This window comes from Clarias gariepinus, chromosome 14, assembly GCF_024256425.1.
Source record: "Clarias gariepinus isolate MV-2021 ecotype Netherlands chromosome 14, CGAR_prim_01v2, whole genome shotgun sequence".
Taxonomy (NCBI): domain Eukaryota; kingdom Metazoa; phylum Chordata; class Actinopteri; order Siluriformes; family Clariidae; genus Clarias; species Clarias gariepinus.
This window is the reverse complement of record NC_071113.1, coordinates 30,688,695-30,710,703: the sequence shown is the minus strand read 5'-3', so window position 1 is coordinate 30,710,703 and position 22,009 is coordinate 30,688,695. Positions and strand designations below refer to the sequence as shown.

The window sequence follows — 22,009 nt, the reverse complement described above, 5'->3', positions numbered from 1 at the left end:
TCACTTAGGGGAAAAAATTGTGATGATAACTACAACAGATGAACTTACAAGAGCTCATTAGAAAAAAATGGTGCAATGTTCTGTGATTGTTGTTCTTTATATACGTAACACCCTGTAGAAAAAAATATATTTTGCTTGGATCAAGTTCTAATTTCTCATATAAACCCCCACCTTGAAAAAAAAAAAAGGTTTCAGAAAATAATTAAACTTTTTTAGCAGAAATTCAGAATCAGATGTCTTACAAGTTTATGTAAAACATTTATTGCATTTAAGAAATAAATATTTATTTACAAAGAACATCTGGAATGACGGCACAATAAATGAACTAACATGGAAAAAGCACAGAAATACAAAACGAGAGAAATTATACACTTCTAGGTTTGTGCATAAACATTGTGAAAAAAAGACAAGCAAGAATCGAGGACACACAAGTAATGAGTTTATTTCTGTTCTCTAATGCTTTTAAAGCCCAGGGTGCACAAACTTTAAGTCATTTAGTGTATGTATTGTTTAGAATCAAAAGTAAAAACAAAGACACATAGTTTTGCCTCATGGATTTGCAGGGAAAAGGTGTCTTGCTTGTTTATGCCCAAATCACGTGTATCCCAGCCAGGTGGTAAAAATGCTTCTTTTAACCAAATTCAATGGACTAAGGTATACTCTCCCCAGTTTTCCTGGAATAGTCTCCAGATCTCCTGACCAGGATGAAACAGATGCAGGAGATCAGTGAGTGAATGAATGACTGATGTTGTCTTTATTTCACCTGTATGAGTTTAGCAGTAATACTCATTAGGGTGTCCCTCCGTTCTGTTCACGGCCTCCGAATCGACACTGGAGCGAGCTGAGAGAAGGCGGTTGGACTCGTCTTGGTTGAGGTGGGTGAGGTACTCCCCTTCCATCCCTTTAGCCTTGCCACCTGGCGTGAGAGTCTCAAAGGTCACATAGGAGTCCTGATTGTCTTTCGTTTTCCTTCCCATGAGCTTCTGGAGTCGTCGTTTCAGAGCCCCACAGCAAACAATCAAGGTTAGAGGCACTGCGATGACACATGCCACTGTGATCACCACCACGTTGATAAGCTTCTGAGTGCCACTAGCACTTGCTGCCTCATCAGTTGAGAAGATCACACACTGCTCCTTCTTCGGGATTAGGCCCTTCACACATACACAGGCGATGTACTTGGTTTTCGGAACCAGGCCTTCGATGGTGATCCGGTGCTTTCCAGGACTGACGTTGATGCGTCTCATGTCTCTCTCACCGAATACAGCATAAAGAACACTAAACCATGTGTTGTTGGTTGCAGACGGCGCTCGCCAGTTAATCGACACAGTGTGATCGGTGTCTCCAATGACTTTGACGGAACGTACCACTCTTCTCTCTGGACCTTGCTGGAGGGAGGAAGCGTTCCCTTCCAAATTACTCAGCACATTCTCATCCATATTGGTTTCTAAGCTGTTTGCTGTAGTTTTGCCAGTTAAGACTCCATGAGAACTGCTAAAGTTCTCGATTTTTGATGATCCTGTGGATTTTGAGTCATTAAACATTTCAATGATGGGAACAGCTACAGAAATTGAGGTTGGAGGAATGTTTCTGGTGATGAGTTTCTCTTGATATCCGGATCGTCCAAAGCTTACGTTCTGCTTACTGACAGTTTTCCTAATAGTTCCCTCACTAATCTGCCGTGTTTCATGAATAACAAGAGAGATGATGGCGTTGGCGCTGCCCACAAAATTAGTGGCTCTGCAGACATATTTTCCTGAGTCATGAGAGGACACGGCAGGGATGCTGAGGACGGACCAGGTGATGCCTTCAGTTGAAACCTCTTTGCGAACTGTAAAGTGGAATGATAGTAACAATTTGTTAATTAGCAGACATATAGGCATATATTTTGGAACTGTTTACTGATATCATCTGGATTTATAGTTGTACTTCATGTTAGGAAACCCCCAAATTATCTCTGGCCATTAGGATGAGTGTCATCAATCACAACACTACAAGACGATTAACTTAAAAATGATTATTAATCATTTTTTATTAATTATTCAATTAATTATTCTGTCCCTCAGGGAGAATCCTTAAAGGATCTGTGTAGAATCCTACAAAGGAGCCAAGAATGCCTTTTTTAAAACCCATTTATACTTGAGAAGCATTTAATGTAACCATAATCCGTCATAATTATGTACGTAAAAAATAAAGTTCTGGCTATAAAATAAAAACATTTTAGTGAATTTGTCCTTTAAAGGGCACATACTAGTGACATTTTAGTCATGATTAGACATTCAGAAGAGTTCTGAGACGGGGTTAAAGGAAAAGAAAAACATGGGACCTTTAAAATTCGTGACCTTCCATAATACTGTCATGGCTTTACTAAGTTGTGTGCAGGAGCAAAAAATAAAAATAGTGATTAAGATACAGAGATACTGTGTGATATGTCTTCATATTAGACTTTTTACTTTCATCGTTTAATTGTACTTTGCTTTTATGGTAAATCATATCAAATTTGATGGCAAAACAAAGAAAAAGTAACATTCAGCTTCAGCAGGCATGTACTCTGACTCTAAATGTGAGGATCTTTTGGACTCTACTTCTTGACTCAGAATGCTGTCCTAATAGAAATTCATTGGGATTATTTTAGCTAATCATGAGATATTACACTCACCTGTACCATTGATGGCATTTCCATCAGCCCGGGACCATGTAAGCTCAGGCATCGGTACTCCAACAGTGCCACAACGGAGCAGGACATTGTTCCCTATCCAGCTGCGGACCTTAGCCACTGCTGTGTGGACCCGTGGTACCTGGCACCTCCGTATCTCCACATTCAAGAAGAGTACACCTGAAAAGCTCTCAGGCGCCGAACAGCGCAGGTGAGCATCAATGAAGGCTAATGAAGAGGACGGAGACTTCTGGAACTGGACCAGGTCAAACAAGCGACAGTCACACTGCCATGGGTTATCGTGGAGGCCTGAGGAATTTAAAAGAGCAAATAGGTATCAATACTAATATGAATTAGCAAAATTATTACTGAAATCCCGGGAAAATATGAAATATAATTATATATTACCCAAAATCAGCTTAGAGTTCTCAGCCTCCTGTGTAGGTTTTGCTGAGAACCACATCAGCAGCACTTCCGGTGGCACTGTAGTGAGGCTGTTACTGGACAAATCAAGGTATGTAATGTTTTTAATATAGACGACTGCATCGACTGGGATGCTAGTGATCTTGTTGTTGTGCAAATCCAGGAGCCGGAGACTGGGCATGTCGGTTAAACTCTCCCATGGGAAAGAGGTGAGGAAATTACCCTCGAGGCGGAGCTCATTGAGCACACTTAGGCCCCGGAAACTGTCCACATGGAGCTCGGAAAGAGAGTTGAAGGACATCCAGAGGAATTCAAGATTTCTGAGGGTGATAAAGGCCTCACTGGAGATTTGGGTAATGTCAGTCTTTTCAATTTGAAGCTTTGAAACATCAGTGGGGAAGTTGGTGGGGACAGAGGTGAGCTCAGGATCACTGCACAGTACACTCCTGAAAGAAAGATGATAAATAAATTAAACAAAACACAAAGGAAGGTTACAATTATTAGAGTATGATCAAGACCCATATAGCACACATCCATTTCACCATGATTGGCCTCAGAGTGGCACTAGTCTGGTCTAGTTACTTATAATGTTTTCCATTATTTTCCAGCTTATCAAATGTCTCAGCTAAGTCAGCTTTGGGTTGGGCCACTACTGCAAGCAGCTACTGCCGTATCTGTTCAGGTGGCGGCCAGTTAATTTCTTGCAACATGAGGAAGAAGACGGGAAAAGTAAATGAGCTTGGCTTGAATAAATTACAGTAGTGATTTTATGCCAAGATGGCACCCTGGTGGTGCAGCGGTTATCACTGTGGCCTCGCACCTCCAGGGTCAAGGGTTCGATGGAGATGCAGGGCATCCTCCGTGCCAGTCCCAAAGTCCTGTGGAATGGTTGGGTTGGGACATCCTCTGTAGAACCTGAACCAATCACTTGCGGATTGAATGTTCTAATATCTGTTAAACAGTCACAAGTTTTTATTTTTTTTATTTTATGCCACTTAGTCTGACTTTAATTTTGGATATCAATGTTGTTTTTCATGTTGAATAGTAAAGTATTTGCAGTCTGAAAGGTCTAACGTAACTAACTAACGTTGATAGTTAACAAAGCCGATCTACAGAAGAACCAAGCGCTACCACTTTGATTCATCACCCAAACATGATCAGGAGGGAATTTTGGGTTAAAGCCTGACGTCTTTGTAATATATTCCCAATTAGCAAACATTGTCCATGCTAGTACATATTTCTGACTTTATATATTTGGGAGACAGCAGCCAGACATATGTGTGCTGTTGCGCATTTAAAAAAAATTATTAAACAATTTATTATAACAATAATTTACAAATGAGGTTAGGTTTTGTACCTCAGAGACGTTTAGTTTGAGCAAGATTTCTGGAAGGAGTCTCCAGTGTCAGTTCTCTGTATTGTTTAGCAGTACGACATTGGTCTTTAAAAAATGAAAAAAAAAAAAAAAACAACAACAACTTGTTGGCAATTCGAAGTCGTAAAAAAAGAAATAAACATTTCAGGGACTCAAACACTTAGGTTTTTCTCTGCTTCATTACACCACCCCACTTTTAGGACATTTGGACCAAAAATTCCAGCTGTTTATCATTCTGTCCATATTTTAGCTTTACATGATTGTTTTTTCTACCATTATACTTAGTGCACTGTTTAAATGTTCAGGAATTAGACTAGCCTGCACTGTGATGTCCAACGTACAGAAAAGATTAAAGAGCACTCGAGGTACTCTTGTACTTATTTTAGACAAGATTAAAAACCTGCACCGTTGATGTACATTCGAATTGGGTTTCTTACCGGGCCTTGGATCCGTCACTGAGTTTGTGGTAGAAACAGTTACACTGTGCTGGACAGGCGCTGTTCAGGACAGGAAGTCCACTAAAAAAGGCCAGACCAAAACACAAACACAGAGAGATGACCATTTTGGCACTGTCCTAATGACCAGCTCAAGTTAAGAAAGAAGAACAAAAACGTAGGAGAGATGTCTGGTCATGTCCATGTGAGAGGAGCAGCAACATTGTGGTGTCTCTGTCTCAGTCGTCCATGTCCATGCTGCTGCTGCTGCTGCTGCTCTAAATCCCCAGATAACAGGGATAGAGGAGGATTAGGGAAAGGACGTGAGTATTTTCATTTACGTGATTAATTCCTTCCTGGAAGCTCATAGGCTGCATGTTGGTCTTTTGTTTATATACAGGATGAACACATACAGTAACGTCCTGATGATCTGATTGGATGGTTGAATATGAAGCTTGGTTTTTAATGATGATGGAAATATTATTAGTGCATGACTAATAAAACTGAACAAGATGGCGTATGAGGCTAGGGTTAGGGTTAGGGTTAGAGACAAACTTGGTAGTAATCAGTCTCAGGCTGAATTTGCTCCTCTGGTTGGAGAGAACACTGGTCGTGGGTGAGAAGGATTGTTCCAGAATAATTGTATTTTAGACAGAATCCGCTCTCTTCGCTACTACATCCACAGAGTCAAGCTCCATGCCTAGCACAAATCCGGCCCTTTTAATGCCTATTTCCAGTCTATTTCTCTCTGACACTTTCATGTTCATGCCAAGATAAGAAATTTATTGTCGCTAAACGACGCAGAAAAACTAGTTTATGCTTTTATCACCTCTAGGTTGGACTATTGTAATGCCTTACTTTCTGGTTGTTCAACTAGATGCAATAAATAAGCTTCAGCTAGTCCAGAATGCAGCAGCGAGAGTCCTCACTAGAACCAGAAGATATGAGCACATCACCCCTATCTTATCTGCACTCCATTGGCTCCCTGTGAAATTTCGCATTGATTTTAAAATACTACTCTTGACATATAAAGCATTAAATGGTCTCGCGCCGCAGTACCTGAGCAAACTGCTAGTGTCTTACGAACCGCCACGCCTACTTCGATCAAAGGATGCAGGCCGCTTGTCAGTACCGCATACAGTACTATGGAAACTACAACAGGGGCGGAGCTTTTTCTTACAAATGCTTAAAGTTATGGGATAGTTTTACAATTAATGTTCAGGACTCAGACACAGTCTCAGTGTTTAAGTCTAGACTAAGAACCTATTTATTTAGCCAAGCAGTTTTGTAATTAGATTTGCCTTAGGTAAAGGAGCAGATCTGGGGGACTCATGGACGTAGAGTATTATGGTGAACTGGTATGTTTGGATGCTGTCTTCCTCACTCTCATTGATCACTCAGGTTTGCTGACGGTGAGGTGATTGTTTGCTTTACATCTCAGGAAGCCCTCATGTCTGTGTTTCCTTCTGGCTCTCCCTTTTAGTTATGCCGTCATAGTAAGTTCTGCTGGAGTCTCTGCTTGCACTTTACAGTTAATATACATTCACATTATACACTGTGTGACTGTGACCATACCAAACTGCCATCTCTCCTCTTCTTCTCTCCCCCCTCTTTCTCTTTCTTCTCTCCTCCTGTCTCCCCCTTTCACTCTTTCTCTCTCTCTGTCGAGCTACACATGTCGTTCCTGAGCTGCCAGTGATCCAGACTCCCTCTGCCCTCCGGACCTGTCTGACCCATCCTGGTGCCCCGCTTCTGGCTGAAGATCTCGTCACATGGATGCCCCGTGTGTCTCTCTGAGATGCGTCTGGTGTCTGGGAATGTTTCTCTCTACCTAGAAGACGGTTCTGGTCTTGACTGGTGTTGGCAACTGTTTCTCTGGGGACTTGACAGTTCGATAGTTCAGGACTGGAACTTCTTACAAGTCTACCTGGGTCTTCAATAACTACCTGGACTCCATATATCAGCTATTATAGCTGAACTGCCTCCCACCCTACACACTGTATAAATGCAGATCATTTACTGCTTTCTGTTTCACCCAAATGAGGATGGGTTCCCTGTTGAGTCTGGTTCCTCTCAAGGTTTCTTCCTATTACCATCTCAGGGGGTTTTTCCTTGCCACTGTCGCTCTCGGCTTGTTCATCAGGGACAAACTGATTATTTTGATTCATACAAATTCACATTTCATACAAACCTAAATAATTCTTATGATTGTGTAAAGCTGCTTTGCGGCAATGAAAATTGCTAAAAGCGCTATACAAATAAAATTGAATTGAATTGAATTGAATGTTGCAGCCCCAACAGACCACTGCATTAAAAATTACGCTCGCCACAACGGTTTCATAAAACATCCAAAGAATCGTGTTGCAGATGTTAAAAGACCTGAGCCTTCTCACAAAATACAACCAGCTCTGTCCATCCTTATAGAGTGCTGTTGTGCTGAGTGACCATTCGAGTTTACATTTAGGTAATTAAATAGCATAATGTATATTATCTCAGTCTTGCACCAGACACTTTTTGCACTGCTGTCCCTTTCAATTGCTGTATATCAGTTATACATCTCAATTTGCACTAGTCAATCCACCCTCATTTACCTATTTGCACATATTCATCTAATTTTTACATATTTTATATTTCATTTTATTCTATTTTATTTTTAATTTGAATTTTTATTATATTTATTTATTTTTTCCTTTTACAGTGGAAACTCTTATTATGAGTAACGCAGTTTACAAGTGTTCCGCAAGACGAGCAATTTTTTTTTATAAATTTTGACTTGAAAATGAGCATTGGTTTACGAGTATCATGTATTAATTCAATTCAATTCAATTTTATTTGTAAAGCGCTTTTAGCAATTTTCATTGCCGCAAAGCAGCTTTACATAGTCAAAAGAATTATTTAGGTTTGTATGAAATGTGAATTTGTATGAATCAAAATGGTCAGTTTGTCCCTGGTGAGCAAGCCGAGGGCGACAGTGGCAAGGAAAAACTCCCTGAGATGGTAATAGGAAGAAACCTTGAGAGGAACCAGACTCAACAGGGAACCCATCCTCATTTGGGTGAAACAGAAAGCAGTAAATGATCTGCATTTATACAGTGTGTAGGGTGGGAGGCAGTTCAGCTATAATAGGTGATATATGGAGTCCAGGTAGTTATTGAAGACCCAGGTAGACTTGTAAGAAGTTCCAGTCATGAACTATCGAACTGTCAAGTCCCCAGAGAAACAGTTGCCAACACCAGTCAAGGCCAGAACCATTTTCTAGGTAGAGAGAATCATTCCCAGACACCAGACGCATCCCAGAGAGACACACGGGGCATCCATGTGACGAGATCTTCAGCCAGAAGCGGGGCACCAGGATGGGTCAGACAGGTCCGGAGGGCAGAGGGAGTCTGGATCACTGGCAGCTCAGGAACGACATGTGTAGCTCGACAGAGAGAGAGAAAGAGTGAAAGGGGGAGACAGGAGGAGAGAGGAAAGAGAAAGAGGGGGGGAAAGAGAAGAAGAGGAGAGATGGCTGTTAGGTATGGTCACAGTCACACAATGTATAATGTGAATGTATATTAACTGTAGAGTGCAAGCAGAGACTCCGGCAGGACTAACTATGACAGCATAACTAAAAGGGAGAGCCAGAAGGAAACACAAACATGAGGGCTTCCTGACATGTAAAGCAAACAATCACCTCACCGTCAGCAAACCTGAGTGATCAATGAGAGTGAGGAAGACAGCATCCAAACATACCAGTTCACCATAATACTCTACGTCCATGAGTCCCCCAGATCTGCTCCTTTACCTATGGCAAATCTATTTATAAAAATGCTTGGCTAAATAAATAGGTTTTTAGCCTGGACTTAAACACTGAGACTGTGTCTGAGTCCCGAACATTATTTGAAAGACTATTCCATAACTTTGGGGCTTTGTAAGAAAAAGCTCTGCCCCCAGCTGTATTTTTCATAATACGCGGTACTGACAAGCAGCCTGCATCCTTTGATCGAAGTAGGCGTGGCGGATCGTAAGACACTAGCAGTTCGCTCAGGTACTGCGGCGCGAGACCATTTAATGCTTTATATGTCAAGAGTAGTATTTTAAAATCAATGCGAAATTTCACAGGGAGCCAATGGAGTGAAGATAAGATAGGGGTGATGTGCTCATATCTTCTGGTTCTGGTGAGGACTCTCGCTGCTGCATTCTGGACTAGCTGAAGCTTATTTATGCATCTAGCTGAACAACCAGACAGTAAGGCATTACAATAGTCCAACCTAGAGGTGATAAAAGCATGAACTAGTTTTTCTGCGTCGTTTAGCGACAATAAATTTCTTATTCTGGCAATATTTCTGAGGTGAAAGAATGCTATCCTGGTAATATTATCTACATGTGCTTCAAATGAAAGGCTGGAATCAATAATCACACCAAGGTCTTTCACTGTTGCATTTGATGGAACAGAAAGGCCATCTAAAGTTACGGTGTGATCTAAAATTTTACTCCTAGCTGTATGCGGTCCTATGACTAGAACTTCTGTCTTATCCGGATTTAGCAGAAGGAAGTTAATTAGCATCCAATTTCTTATGTCCTGCACACATTGCTCAATTTTAGTAAGCTGTTTTTTCTCATCAGGTTTTGCTGAGACATATAACTGTGTATCGTCAGCATAACAATGAAAACTAATACCATGCTTACGGATTATGTTGCCCAGAGGAAGCATGTAAAGGGAAAAAAGCAGTGGACCTAAAACTGAACCCTGCGGAACGCCGAACTCCACTAGAGAACATGCAGAATAATCACCATTTAAGTCTACATACTGATAACGATGGGTCAGATAGGATCTGAGCCAGGAGAGGGCTGTACCCTTAATTCCCACTACATTTTCTAATCTGTGAAGAAGAATAGCGTGATCAACAGTGTCAAAAGCTGCACTGAGGTCAAGTAATACAAGCATAGTTACACAACCCTGATCAGAGGCCAATAGAATGTCATTTACTACTTTAACGAGCGCTGTCTCTGTACTGTGATGAGGCCTAAATCCTGACTGATACAGTTCATGTATGCCATTTCTATGTATATATGAGCATAGCTGCTCCGCTACTATCTTTTCCAGGATCTTAGAGATAAAGGGGATGTTTGATATTGGTCTGTAACTGGACAGCTGACAGGGGTCGAGGTCAGGTTTCTTAATTATTGGTTTGATAACTGCTAATTTAAAAGATTTTGGAACATATCCAATGCTGAGTGAAGAATTAATTATTCTCAACAGGGGTTCTATTATTGCTGGTACTATCTGTTTAAAAAAATGTGTCGGTACAGGATCTAATATACAGGTTGATGAATTTGAAGAAGAGATGAGTGAAATTAGTTCATTCTCTTCAAGGGGAGTAAAGTATTCTAGGTTCTGATCTGACATGGCTAGATTAACATCTGCATCAATTACATTGTTCGGTTTCAAACCTCAATTTTATGCCTAATATTTACAATTTTATTATTAAAAAAGTTCATGAAGTCCTCACTATTGCATGATGTTGTTGTGGAGATTTCTGCAGTGGTCTTATTTCTGGTTAATTTGGCTACAGCATTAAATAAGAATCTAGGATTATTTTTGTTATTTTCTATAAGAGTGGCGAGATATGTTGATCTAGCTACACTAAGAGCTTTTCTATAGTTCAGGATGCTCTCCTTCCATGCTATTTGAAATACTAGTAATTTAGTTTGACGCCATTTACGTTCTAATTTCCGAGCGGTCTGTTTTAAAGTGCGCGTGTGATCGTTATACCAGGGAGCAAGTTTTTTATCTCTAATAATTTTTCTTTTGACTGGAGCTACATTATCTAGGGTATAGCGAAATGTCGACTCTAAATATTCAGTCGCCTGATCGAGTTCTGTGGGGTCAGACGGTGATCTAATCGAAGTTGGGAACTCTGGGAGATTACTGATAAAACTCTGTTTGGTAGTTGATGTGAATGTACGTTTTATACGGTAGCGCGGCGCTGTGTGTACATTATTACTGTGACACACTTGAATTGAGACAAGATAGTGATCTGAGATAACTTCAGATAGTGGTATTGTGAATAAATTTCTTATACTTAATCCAAATAATATTATTAAATCTAAAGTGTGACCTGCTTTATGAGTGGGTCCTACTACACACTGATTTACTCCTACCGAGTCCAGTATAGACATAAATGCTGTTCTCAGAGGGTCTTCTGGGTTTTCAAAATGAATATTAAAATCTCCAGCAATTAACACTTTGTCTACAGAAACGACTAGGTTTGAGAGGAAATCTGCAAATTCACTATTACGCATGCGCTTCTTGTTTTGACGCCGAGCATCACGTTTTCACACCTGAGCCAACGTTTTTTTTCTCTCTTGCGCTGCGGAATTGTGGGTAATCGTCTCCCCTGCTGGGTCTTAGTGCTTGTCTCTTACTGGTATAATCAACATCCATACAGGCGTGTCTATCTATCTATCTATCTATCTATCTATCTATCTATCTAATAATCACTAAAACTAGAAGCTTTGTTTCTTTGTTTACACTTCAACTTTTTTCCACATACCAGAACACTGTATCATATTTTTGTATATAAAAACAATCAAAACATTTAGAAAAGACATGTAAATGAAGTAAAATATAAAATAAATAGAGATTACACCTCACTTACAGTAATCTTAATTAATGATCCCCCCTGGCACAGGTTGCTTTAAAAACCAAACTGAAAGTGGCTCCCTTTTTCTTCTTGCACCATCTTCAATAAAATTCGAACTGATACTGTGTCTTTACTAAATAAAAATAAAAAAAGCACACAAAACAATATGTAAACTTGCTTTGCTTGGCTTTTCTACTGATACATTTTGAACAGCTCCCAGACATACACACAACATTTAGCCAGTGTTTGGCTCAGTTTGTTCGTATGCTGAAAATGCCGAGGGAAAATTTCAGTTTTTTAGATGAAGATTCTTGAGAGAGACATTTGTACTCAGAGGCTCTTTACGGTACTAAGTGGCTTAGCTCAAAAAGTTATAATTTCTCCCATATATTCATAGTTTCCTTTTATACTGATAAAATAAATTAGTCTCTGTGCTCTCTTACTGTAGGTTATAAACCCACAGAGAAGTAAAAAAAACATTAAGTTACAGCTTTACCTTTGACTGGTACAAAGCACTGACACTGGAGACTCCTTCCTTACATGTTACATAATTAAAGATCTCGCTTTTGCAAGGCGTCCATTGTACACAGCCCTGTGAATCAGTGGTTGCTATAGAAACAATAACAAGTGCAATGATATAAACCTATATTTTGCAGCTGCACTGTCAGTGATTTTTAAATGATAAAGTGTTTACAGTAGGATGGTAAGTAATCCCAGATGTACTTTTAGCCCTTTCCAAGCTCCACTAAGACATCTGCCATTCCCATGACCAGCATTTGTTGTTACCCAAAATCCTCGGTGCTAATCACCACTCTGTAAGTAGCACTGAATCGGGATTACTGCGGCCCCGAGTCGAGTTCTGCTGAAAATGTGCAACATGTACACATGCCAGGCTTAACCTTTATCACCTAAACAGTTTCAGGATTTAAAAATAGCCAGGATTTATCTTTGCTTTAATGGATGTGTATAAATTCTTCCCAAAAGTAAAAATCATATGTTCAGAACACAAAATAATGGCATTGGAATAAAATTATTTTTCCTTAGTTGCATGCCACATACAGTATTTAACAACATGTTCATATTGCTAATGTATATATTATGCAGATGTAATGTCAATGCAAGACTATTTTATAAATAAACAAGAGATTGTTTTAATCAAAGTGTTAACTTATAAGAGGAGAAAAAGAACACACCTTTCTGGCAAATAATTTTTCTCTGGCACACATGCATCACTAAAACTATATTTAAATATTCTTCTTTTGGAATATTTAAACACATCCATAAAGAGCTAAATGCATAATCAAAGAACTAACCTTAGGGACAATAGCAGCTGTTGTGAGTAAACTGATTACATTTTGTGGATTTTTTGTAGAATGTTGAAGCCATGAAAAAGGAGGTTTACTCATTACTTAGCCCATTACTGTTGTTGCACAGTGTAATCATCTCTGAGAATCATTATTCTGTGATGATTTGTACTGTAATTCTTTTTTTTCTCCCTAAAAACCTGAATCACAAAACTACTATTTGTTTTTGCAGTCAAAACCAGTGGCGGCTGGTCAATAAGGGGCGCCGCCCCCTTAAAGTTAGGCAGAGAAGAATGCTACTTTAACATGTAATTATTTAACATAATAATGATTTATTTTAATAAGGAAATGAAGTCATTTAGTCACAATAGTCCGACAATAGTTAAAAATCTGAACTGTATTACGTTCAAGGGAAAAAGGAAACTTTTCGTGTACACGGGGCACTGGACAAACAAGTGTCTATATGTAGGCCCCTATATTTTTAAAAATCAGGTGATTAGAGGCTGAGCTCTAATTGTATTTTTTTTTTTAATCATCCTTGGGGTGCAGCAATGTGCGCCCTAAAACCTCCCACTTTTGTTCTTAGCAAATCAATATTGTTTTTAAATATTTGGGCTCATGTGATTGAACCATTCTCAACAAGTCTTATTAACGGTCAGCGGATTGTTAGTTAATGTAGTGAATAATGATCGATGTGGAAGCAGCTAAATATGAGAGGAGATTCTGTAATTTATTTGCTGAAATACCCTTTCGCAAGGCGATCGGACAAAGAAAAAAAAAGAGTTAAAGAGCTCGGACCAGATCGACTGCTGCTCACTTAGCAGCCAAAGTTTAATTTTAATTTTGTTTGCGCAAAAAAATACAAAACTTGCACCGGCCACCACTGGTCAAAACATTTCATGTATAGCTTACCTATGACCGAAGAGAGCCTTGCCAGCCCAGATGTCAATCAGATTAACAAGGTCTATGCCAGATGTTGGGGAATTAGGACAATCTGATAATAAATGGGCTACTGGAACAAATGATTTACGGGCAAGAGATGGGACTCATCTCACACATTTTATGTGATGCTACTACAATAATAGACTTAATAAGATGGGGGGTATATAAAATTTATATGGAAATATAGTAAAAAGGAAACTGAGATTGACCATTACAAATCACAACCCAGACCCACACAACTAAATATGAAAGCAAGAACTAAAGGTTGACTCTCATTAGCCAATATGAGGCAGAAAACAAACACTAAGCTGGCTTCACTCAACTCTCAAGTCTGATTACCAAGATCTAGTGGGGATGCTCTCTCACATGGTATGCTTGCAGGTGCCAATGAAGCCTTATAAATAAGCTATACTACACAATTTATTGTAGTAGCATTCTTGAAAGAACTGTTTACAACCAAATGTTTCTCCATCTCTCACAAAATAACCTCAATGATCGAAACTAATCTGGATTCAAAGCAGCTCATTCCACAGAGACCGCCCTTTTGTCGTTCACCAAGAGGCTTCATGCTGCTAGATCAGCTGGGTTGTCATTTGTCCTCATCCTCCTGGACCTCTCAGCTGCCTATGACACAGTGAACAGTGGGATTCTCCTGTCTGTTCTTGCAAGCTTTGGAGTCTGTGGCATGGCATGGCAATGGTTTGCTTCAGTTTCAGATTGAAGATAGGTTGTATGAGATGAGACAGAGGAGATTTACTTCTGCCCCATGCAGACTCTCTACTGGTGTCCCACAGGGTTCAGTACTTGGTCCTCTTCTGTTCTTCTACTATACCTGATCTCTTGGTAAGACACAGTATGAATGCAGATCAATCCCTGCTTTCCGTTCTCACCCAGATGAGGATGGGTTCCCTGTTGAGTCTGGTTCCTCTCAAGATTTCTTCCTATTGCCATCTCAGGGAGTTTTTTCTTGCCACTGTCGCCCTCTGCTTGCTTATCAGGGACAATCTGACCATTTTAATTCATACACATTCACATTACATACAAACTTAAATAATTATTTTGATTGTGTAAAGCTGCTTTACGACAATGACAATTTGTAAAAGTGCTATACAAATAAAATTGAATTGATTTAAATTAAATTGGCAGGGTCATATCCTCACACTGCTTTTCATACCATTGTTATGCAGATGACACCCAACTTATTCTCTCCTTTCCTCCTTCAGACACTCAGGTTTCCACCCAGAGGCTATTCATCCGCGATGATTCATCCCCAGGTCAAGACCTTATAATCTCCCTGGACAACAATCAGATCACTCCCTCGGCCACCGCCCGCAATCTTTGGGTAAAACTGGACAATCATCTGACATTTTCCTCACATCTTACCAACCTTACTTGCTCTCGTTGATTTTTTCTTTACAACATCAGAAGAATCCACCCATTTCTTTTAACAGAGGCTACTTATGTCCTTGTTTAGACCCTCCTTATTTTAAGACTTGACTACTGCAACTCACTTCTGGCAGGTCTGCCTCTGTCATTCTCCTACACCACCCCATTCTCCGCTTCCTGCACTGGCTTCCTGTAGCTGCCCATCAAATTCAAAATCCTGATACTTGCCTATAAAGCTTAAAATGTCCCAGCACCCACTTACCTTTCAGCTCTAATCACACAATGTACAGCACCACGTTCCCTCCAATCCTCCAGCACTGCTCAGCTGGTCCCACCATCTCCCAGAGATTAAGGAAGACATGCATCTAGACTCTTTTCTGGCATCTGCAAACATTAACTTAAGACATATCAGTTCCTTCAGTACTCAGATTACCCCCCCCACACACACACACACACAAACACACACACACACAATAAAAATAAATAAATAAAAAACCTTGTGGCAGGGAGGGTGGATGAACAAAGAAATCCAATGGATAGATAGATAGATAGGATGGATGAATGAAGATACAGACAAGTAGTGCAGAGTGTGTTGAGTGTGTTTTTCAGCTATTGTGTATTGTGAAACTTGTAAACTCTCTCTCCCCCTCTTCAGCAGTGTATTAAGACATTCCTTCAGGCATTATTCACTCTAACACCTCTCACACTCTCATGGTCTTTCACGTGAATTGGGATATAAAATCACACTGTTTTTTAAAAACCTACTCATTTCCGACTCGACTGAAGGAGGTGAGCTGTTATTGATAAGTTACCCTCAAAATGACGTCTCTCATGTTACCTGAGGGCTTCAGTGATTTTGACATGTTTGTGTTTGGCTCGGTGCTGCTGGTCGGTGGTAGGTGCCAATATTTATTTCGTTTTTGACACTAACACTAACTCTTATTCTATTTGATAGTTTGTTTAAACAAGAAATAAATGTAAAAAGAGTGAAAACTTAAAGGTACTTCTTTAGACTTTTGAGTGTCAACACATGTCACATGAACAATAATGTAATCGATAGTAGTCATAGTGTATGTGTGCATGTGTGTGTGTGTGTGTGTGTTCAGGTCTGCTTGGTTTCTTCTTGAACTTCATATCCACACTGGCGTTCCTGAATGTAAAACAGCTCAGGACTCCCAGTAATTTCTTTGTCTTCAGTCTGGCGCTTGCTGATCTCGGACTGAGCTGTAACGGTCTGACATCAGCGTACGCCAGCTACCTCAGGTACACGTGACACTCAGGAACACGTCACACTCAGGTACCCGTCAAACTCAGGTACCCGTCAAACTCAGGGACCCGTCACACTCAGGGACACGTCACACTCAGAGACACGTCACACTCAGGGACACGTCACACTCAGGGACACATCACACTCAGGGACACGTCACACTCAGGTACCCGTCACACTCAGGGACACGTCACACTCAGGGACACGTCACACTCAGAGACACGTCACACTCAGGGACACGTCACACTCAGGGACACATCACACTCAGGTACACGTCACACTCAGGGACAAGATCGAGGGTGTCGATCTGATTCGGCTCTGATCCATCTGTGTTGTGTTTCAATCTTTCATTACTGCGTTAACGTGAGTGTGAGATTCCACCAACACACTGCAGCTGGATGATATTCAGTGCTCTGTGGTTTTGACAGGCAGACAATTGTTGCTCTGGAGTCTCTTCAAACAACTGCACATACACACTCTACTTCACTTCCAAAGGACAATCAACTAATACCACACAGATACTAAACTTCACAATATTTTAGACATTTATTTATGTGTTTAATTTGTAATGTATTGTTAATCGAATCGGTATTTGATTAATATTGCATGTGTTTGATCAAAGCATAACCTTTATCTGAAATTGCTTGAAATAATCCTAATCTCTTTTGTTGTAGGTACTGGCCATTTGGTCCCGAGGGTTGCCAGATCCATGGTTTTCAGGGAATGGTGTCCATCTTGGCTGGAATTAGTTTTCTTGGTGCTGTAGCGTGGGACCGATATCACATGTACTGCACCAGTGAGTTAACAGAAAGCACATGTTTTTTTTTAAATTATCAATTTTAACATGACATGACCTGGAATCATGAAATATGATAAGATTGAAACGAGTGTGAAGGTTGAGTTCTCCGTGTCTGTGTGTGTGTGTGTGTACGTGCGTGTGTATGTTTCAGAGCAGAAGATGTTCTGGAGCACGTCTCTGACCATGACCTCCATCATGTGGGGTTTGGCGGTGCTGTGGGCTGCTTTGCCGCTACCCTTCATAGGATGGGGCGTGTTCGACTTTGAGCCCATGCATGTAGGCTGCACTGTCGACTACACCCGAGGAGACAGGTACACACAGTACCATCAGTGACCTCACTAATGTTGTGCTTGTTTGGAGGAACAGAAATATCTCCGGAAAATACCAGAGTGCCACTTTGAGGATGTGATGTCATTATAGGTTCTCAACAACATGGTAGACAGTGACGAGTAGGAGTTCAAGTTTAATGGACACGTTTGATTCAGAAACCGATAGTTACTCAAGAGACAGTGATGTGGAAACGGTCCATATCGGTACGAGCCAACTGTGAGGCGTGTTTAGAAGGTCTACTGAACAGTAACAACTGTTAGACGTGTGTTAGACATCAGCTTGCATCTCCAGTGTCCGGGTTCGAGTCCCATCTCAGGTGTGAGCGGAGTTTGCATGTTCTTTCCATGCTTGGTGAGTTTCCTCCCACAGTCCAAAGACATGCGGGTTAAGCTAATTGGCGTTTCCAACTTGGCCGTGGTGTGTAAATGTTGACTGGAGGTTCCACCACAGTTGTAAAACTGGGAATAAATACAATGATTACCATTGACATCCATAATCCCTAGTTGGACTACAGAGGTTCCTAGATTGATGGATGGGTGGAAGGTTGGACATGTATTATACTAAAGATAAACAATGTCAGGATTATAGCCCATGGCCCCCTTTTCATCGAGTGTATACTCGATAGTGTATAACCATAATGAGCAATATGGTAAAACAAGTAATTTTATCACACATTATCCACACAAATTACAATAGTTTCATCTGCAACATAAGCACAGAATGAGCCAGCAGCAGTGAGTTCTTACCTTCAAAGACCTCCACAAAGACATCATCCAATCTATGAGGTTTTGATTACAAGCTAAGAGTCAAGATGATAAAAATATCCAGGTTGTTTAATCCATGCACTGGGTTTGGTAATTTATGCTGCTGGTTTAGTAACTTAATAAAAAAAAAAACATGTTTACTCTGATGCAGGATTTCCATTCAGAATGTTTTGCTTTTCAAATAATTTTGTAAAACTCTTATAACATCTGTTCTATCCCTTTGAGTTCATTGGTAGCTGTAACAGTGATGTTTGTAACCTTTTTATATGGTATTTAGAGGCTACATCACCTACACACTCTCCCTCATCATGCTGTACCTGGCCTTACCTCTTCTCATCATATACTCCTCCTACTCCTCCATCTACACTTACTTCAAAAAGATCCACAACTTCAAAGTAAGAACATTTCAAACATTTACTGAGATGCTGCACATTAACATAAATCAATCATTTTAAGATAATCTCATCCTCATACATGTTTCAAAATTAATATGTAATTAAATAAAGGTAATGCTGAATTTAGGCTTTAATTTTATGTATACACCAATCAGTCATAACCTGTCAATCAACACTGATTATCAGTTATACATCAGTGAACTGGTGACAAGATAGTCGGCACCGCAGGCTCATCCTTGAGTGTGTGTGTGTGTGTGTGTGTGTGTGTGTGTGTGTGTGTGTGTGTGTGTGTGTGTGTGTGTAGTTTAATACAGGTTTGCCTGTAAAGATGCTGCTTTTCTGCTGGGGTCCATACGTGATCATGTGTTTGTACGCCTGCTTCGAAGACACCAAGGGCGTGTCACCTAAACTCAGAATGGTACAGGAACCTTTAACACACACAAACAACAACAACAACAACAACAGCAGCAGTTGTATAATGCAAACATAATAATGGAAAATTGAAGGTTGCAAAATATGTGTAGTTCTTCAGAGAGACTGAGACACTGCTTCTACGATGCAATGGGTAAAGTGGAATTTAGCAAATGAGGGAACCTTAAACCCCAGTGTAGTGAAGCAGCAGGTAGAAGGACTTTATTTAAAATAACTTAAATGCACAATGTTTTGAGTCAAAAGCAAGCACAATTTTTATTTTTTTTTTCGCTTTTGATAGTAATGCAAGTATCTCAATGGTATGAGCCTGAAGTGAAGCCAAGCTGCAACCAGACTACAACACACAAACGTTTATTTAACAATGAGTTTAGTTTAACATTATTATGAACCAAAGGTCATAAAGTGGAGTGGAGCTCTCTAGAATCTTTGGTATAAATTATATTTGAATATTTTTATCACTATATTGCCAAAACTCCCTTCACGTGCATATGAACTTGGGGCTTTTGAAAGACCTCGACCTGATAGGATAGCTCTGGGATGAATTAGGGCGGAGACTGCGAGCCACGCCTTCTCGTCCAATATCAGTGTCTGACCTTAGAAATGCGGAAGGAAGAAGGAAGAATGGTGAAAAATTCCCATAAACACACTCCGTAACTTTGTGGAAAGCCTTCTAAGAAGAGTTGAAGCTCTTATACCTGCCAAGGGGGCGAACATACAGTAAAGCTGCAACATCATATTAAACTGTGTGAATGAAAAATTGAAAAAGTTCTTATGCATGTAAGGGCAGGGGAGTGAATACTTTTGGCAATATGATTTATAGTCTTAAACAGGTAAAAATATATATTTTTTTTAATACCTATGTTTTTCCTGTACTGTAGGTCCTCCCTGTTCTCGCTAAACTGTCTCCAATCTTCAACGCTTTGCTGTACGCGTACGGTAACGAGTTTTACAGAGGGGGAATCTGGGAGTTCCTGACTGGACAGAGACAGCAGGAGAAGAAGAAGTAAAAGTTCACTTGTGTGTTTGGGTTCTCAGTCAGGAGGAGAGTGGAATCATCAGGCTACGTTTAGAAAAATTAACATAAATATTAGGGGAAAAAATACAGAGATGCGTGAAATTCCTTCTGTTTTACTCCCGTTTTACTGTCTGTTGCTTTAAACGCATATGAGATACTGCCCCCCTCTAAGTCCCCCCCCCCCCCCATACCGCGGAAGTACATTTTTCTAGCCAATAAGAAAGCAGGAGAGAACACTTCTCTGAAAATGGTGCCCAGGTGTAGAGCAAGAGGAGGGGTCATGCAAACTGATCCAAACACACACGCCCTTTTTTCCTCTTCCTTCTTGAAATGACATCATAACGAGCAGAAAGGTTAAAGCTGTGTTCAAGTACATTTTTAGACAAAAATGTAAAAAAAATAAAAAATAAAAAAGATATAGAAGGTGCCCTTTAATTTTATATTTGAATTCAATGCCTTTCTTATATTTATCTTCTGCATGTGTGTGTGTGTGTGTGTGTGTGTGTGTGTGTAAGTAAACCAGGAAGTGATAATATCAGGGGCGTGAGCCGGGTAGAGATATCGAACATGATGCAGAGACAGAAGAATAATAAGAGCTGTTTTTATATTTACACGCTGCCCTTAACTCATTTAATTGCCTTCTGATTGATCTTTCTGTTTTTTATTCGTGCATGACCTGATATTAAATTGTTTTTAACTTTTGCATTGGGTGAGATTCTCTACCTGCATAAGAGCGGTATGCCTATTAGTCAGGTGTATATTTGGGTCAGATCTACAGTGTGTGCATCTGGTGAAGAAATGATCATAGAAATATATTAGTGTTTGTTTTAGAGGTTAATGAGATTAAATAAAAAGAAAAAACATTGCAATCCATCCAAAGTTGGAACACCACCCCTCTCTTCTCCGCTCCTCTGCTGCTGGTTAAAGGAAACGGATCAGGGGAACTGCACCATATAGTCACAGCTCACATTGGCCAGGTTTTACGATTGACTCAGTGTGTGTGTGTGTGTGTGTGTGTGTGTGTGTGTGTGTGTGTGTGTCACTCGGCCCATCGGCCATAGCACGTTTAAAAAACAACCATGGTTGACCAAAGTGCTTCACCATGCCAAAAGAAAAGATCACACACAATCAATACATTAAAAATAAATAAATTAATAAATTAAAAAAATGTAAAAGTGTTGTGTGCAGTAAGTGACTTGCGTCTTCAAAAGCGGCCTCATCATCCTGAAACAAACAGAACATTTAAAAGCACAAGCCGAGGTCATACTGCAGCAGATTAATCAGATTAATTATAATCCACGTTAATCCAAAATCTGATTGAATTAATCTAAAATACTTTTACCAGTCACATCTAACATCTCTTACAGTCAGTGTTAGAGTTGGACATCTTTACACAGCTGTAACAAAATAATAAATTATAGTGTGTTTCAGTGGTCATGTGACTGTGTGTTTTACACATCACACACTGTGATCTTACATCCTCAAGCACACACACACACACACACACAAAGTTTGTGTGTCTAAGTGTGTGTTATACATTATACAGATTATTCAAGGACAAAAGCTTTTTCAGCCATCAATCAGTCTTTCGAACACATACACATGCGCGCGCACACACACACACGCACACACACACACACACAGTGTTTTAAGACTCTGTTATAGCGCTGCACATTTCCACAATGGGTTTTGTACAGAAATTATTTTAAAGGATTACAGAGAACACGTAATCTGGATTAGTTCATATTTACGTAATAGCTCACTGCTTTAATGCATTACAGACAACAAGAAGTTTTAAACTGAGGATTTATCCAGAAAAACACACACAGACAGGTACACACCTTAAAGATACAAACCTTAC

The 22,009-nt window shown here is 40.0% G+C and overlaps 2 protein-coding genes across 2 annotated transcripts; one reads left to right on the top strand and one right to left on the bottom strand.

The window, feature by feature from the left end:
- Window positions 1-258: 258 nt before the first annotated feature.
- Window positions 259-5,251, bottom strand: lrit1b (leucine-rich repeat, immunoglobulin-like and transmembrane domains 1b). Its single transcript, XM_053511740.1, has 4 exons — window positions 4,889-5,251; window positions 3,062-3,522; window positions 2,657-2,962; window positions 259-1,828 (listed from the first exon to the last, which is right to left on the bottom strand). Exons 1-4 carry the CDS (start codon window positions 5,011-5,013, stop codon window positions 774-776), a joined length of 1,947 nt encoding a protein of 648 aa, XP_053367715.1. The 5' UTR covers window positions 5,014-5,251; the 3' UTR covers window positions 259-773.
- Window positions 5,252-15,889: 10,638 nt separating this feature from the next.
- On the top strand, window positions 15,890-20,324 carry rgrb (retinal G protein coupled receptor b). Its single transcript, XM_053511741.1, has 7 exons — window positions 15,890-16,041; window positions 16,253-16,409; window positions 17,088-17,209; window positions 17,364-17,523; window positions 18,584-18,701; window positions 19,006-19,119; window positions 20,012-20,324. Exons 1-7 carry the CDS (start codon window positions 15,966-15,968, stop codon window positions 20,138-20,140), a joined length of 876 nt encoding a protein of 291 aa, XP_053367716.1. The 5' UTR covers window positions 15,890-15,965; the 3' UTR covers window positions 20,141-20,324.
- Window positions 20,325-22,009: the final 1,685 nt, after the last annotated feature.

What these genes read in the sequence shown, in the direction of transcription:
- lrit1b (XM_053511740.1), bottom strand. Translation starts at nt 5,013, where the DNA reads ATGGTCATCTCTCTGTGTTTGTGTTTTGGTCTGGCCTTTTTTAGTGGA. An exon ending in AGTGACGGATCCAAGGCCCG is followed by an intron (nt 3,523 to 4,888) that starts GTAAGAAACCCA and finishes TCTTTCTTTCAG; the next exon opens with GAGTGTACTGTGCAGTGATC. An exon ending in GAACTCTAAGCTGATTTTGG is followed by an intron (nt 2,963 to 3,061) that starts GTAATATATAAT and finishes TAAATTCCTCAG; the next exon opens with GCCTCCACGATAACCCATGG.
- rgrb (XM_053511741.1), top strand. Translation starts at nt 15,966, where the DNA reads ATGACGTCTCTCATGTTACCTGAGGGCTTCAGTGATTTTGACATGTTT. An exon ending in CTCGGTGCTGCTGGTCGGTG is followed by an intron (nt 16,042 to 16,252) that starts GTAGGTGCCAAT and finishes GTGTGTGTTCAG; the next exon opens with GTCTGCTTGGTTTCTTCTTG. An exon ending in AAAAGATCCACAACTTCAAA is followed by an intron (nt 18,702 to 19,005) that starts GTAAGAACATTT and finishes GTGTGTGTGTAG; the next exon opens with TTTAATACAGGTTTGCCTGT.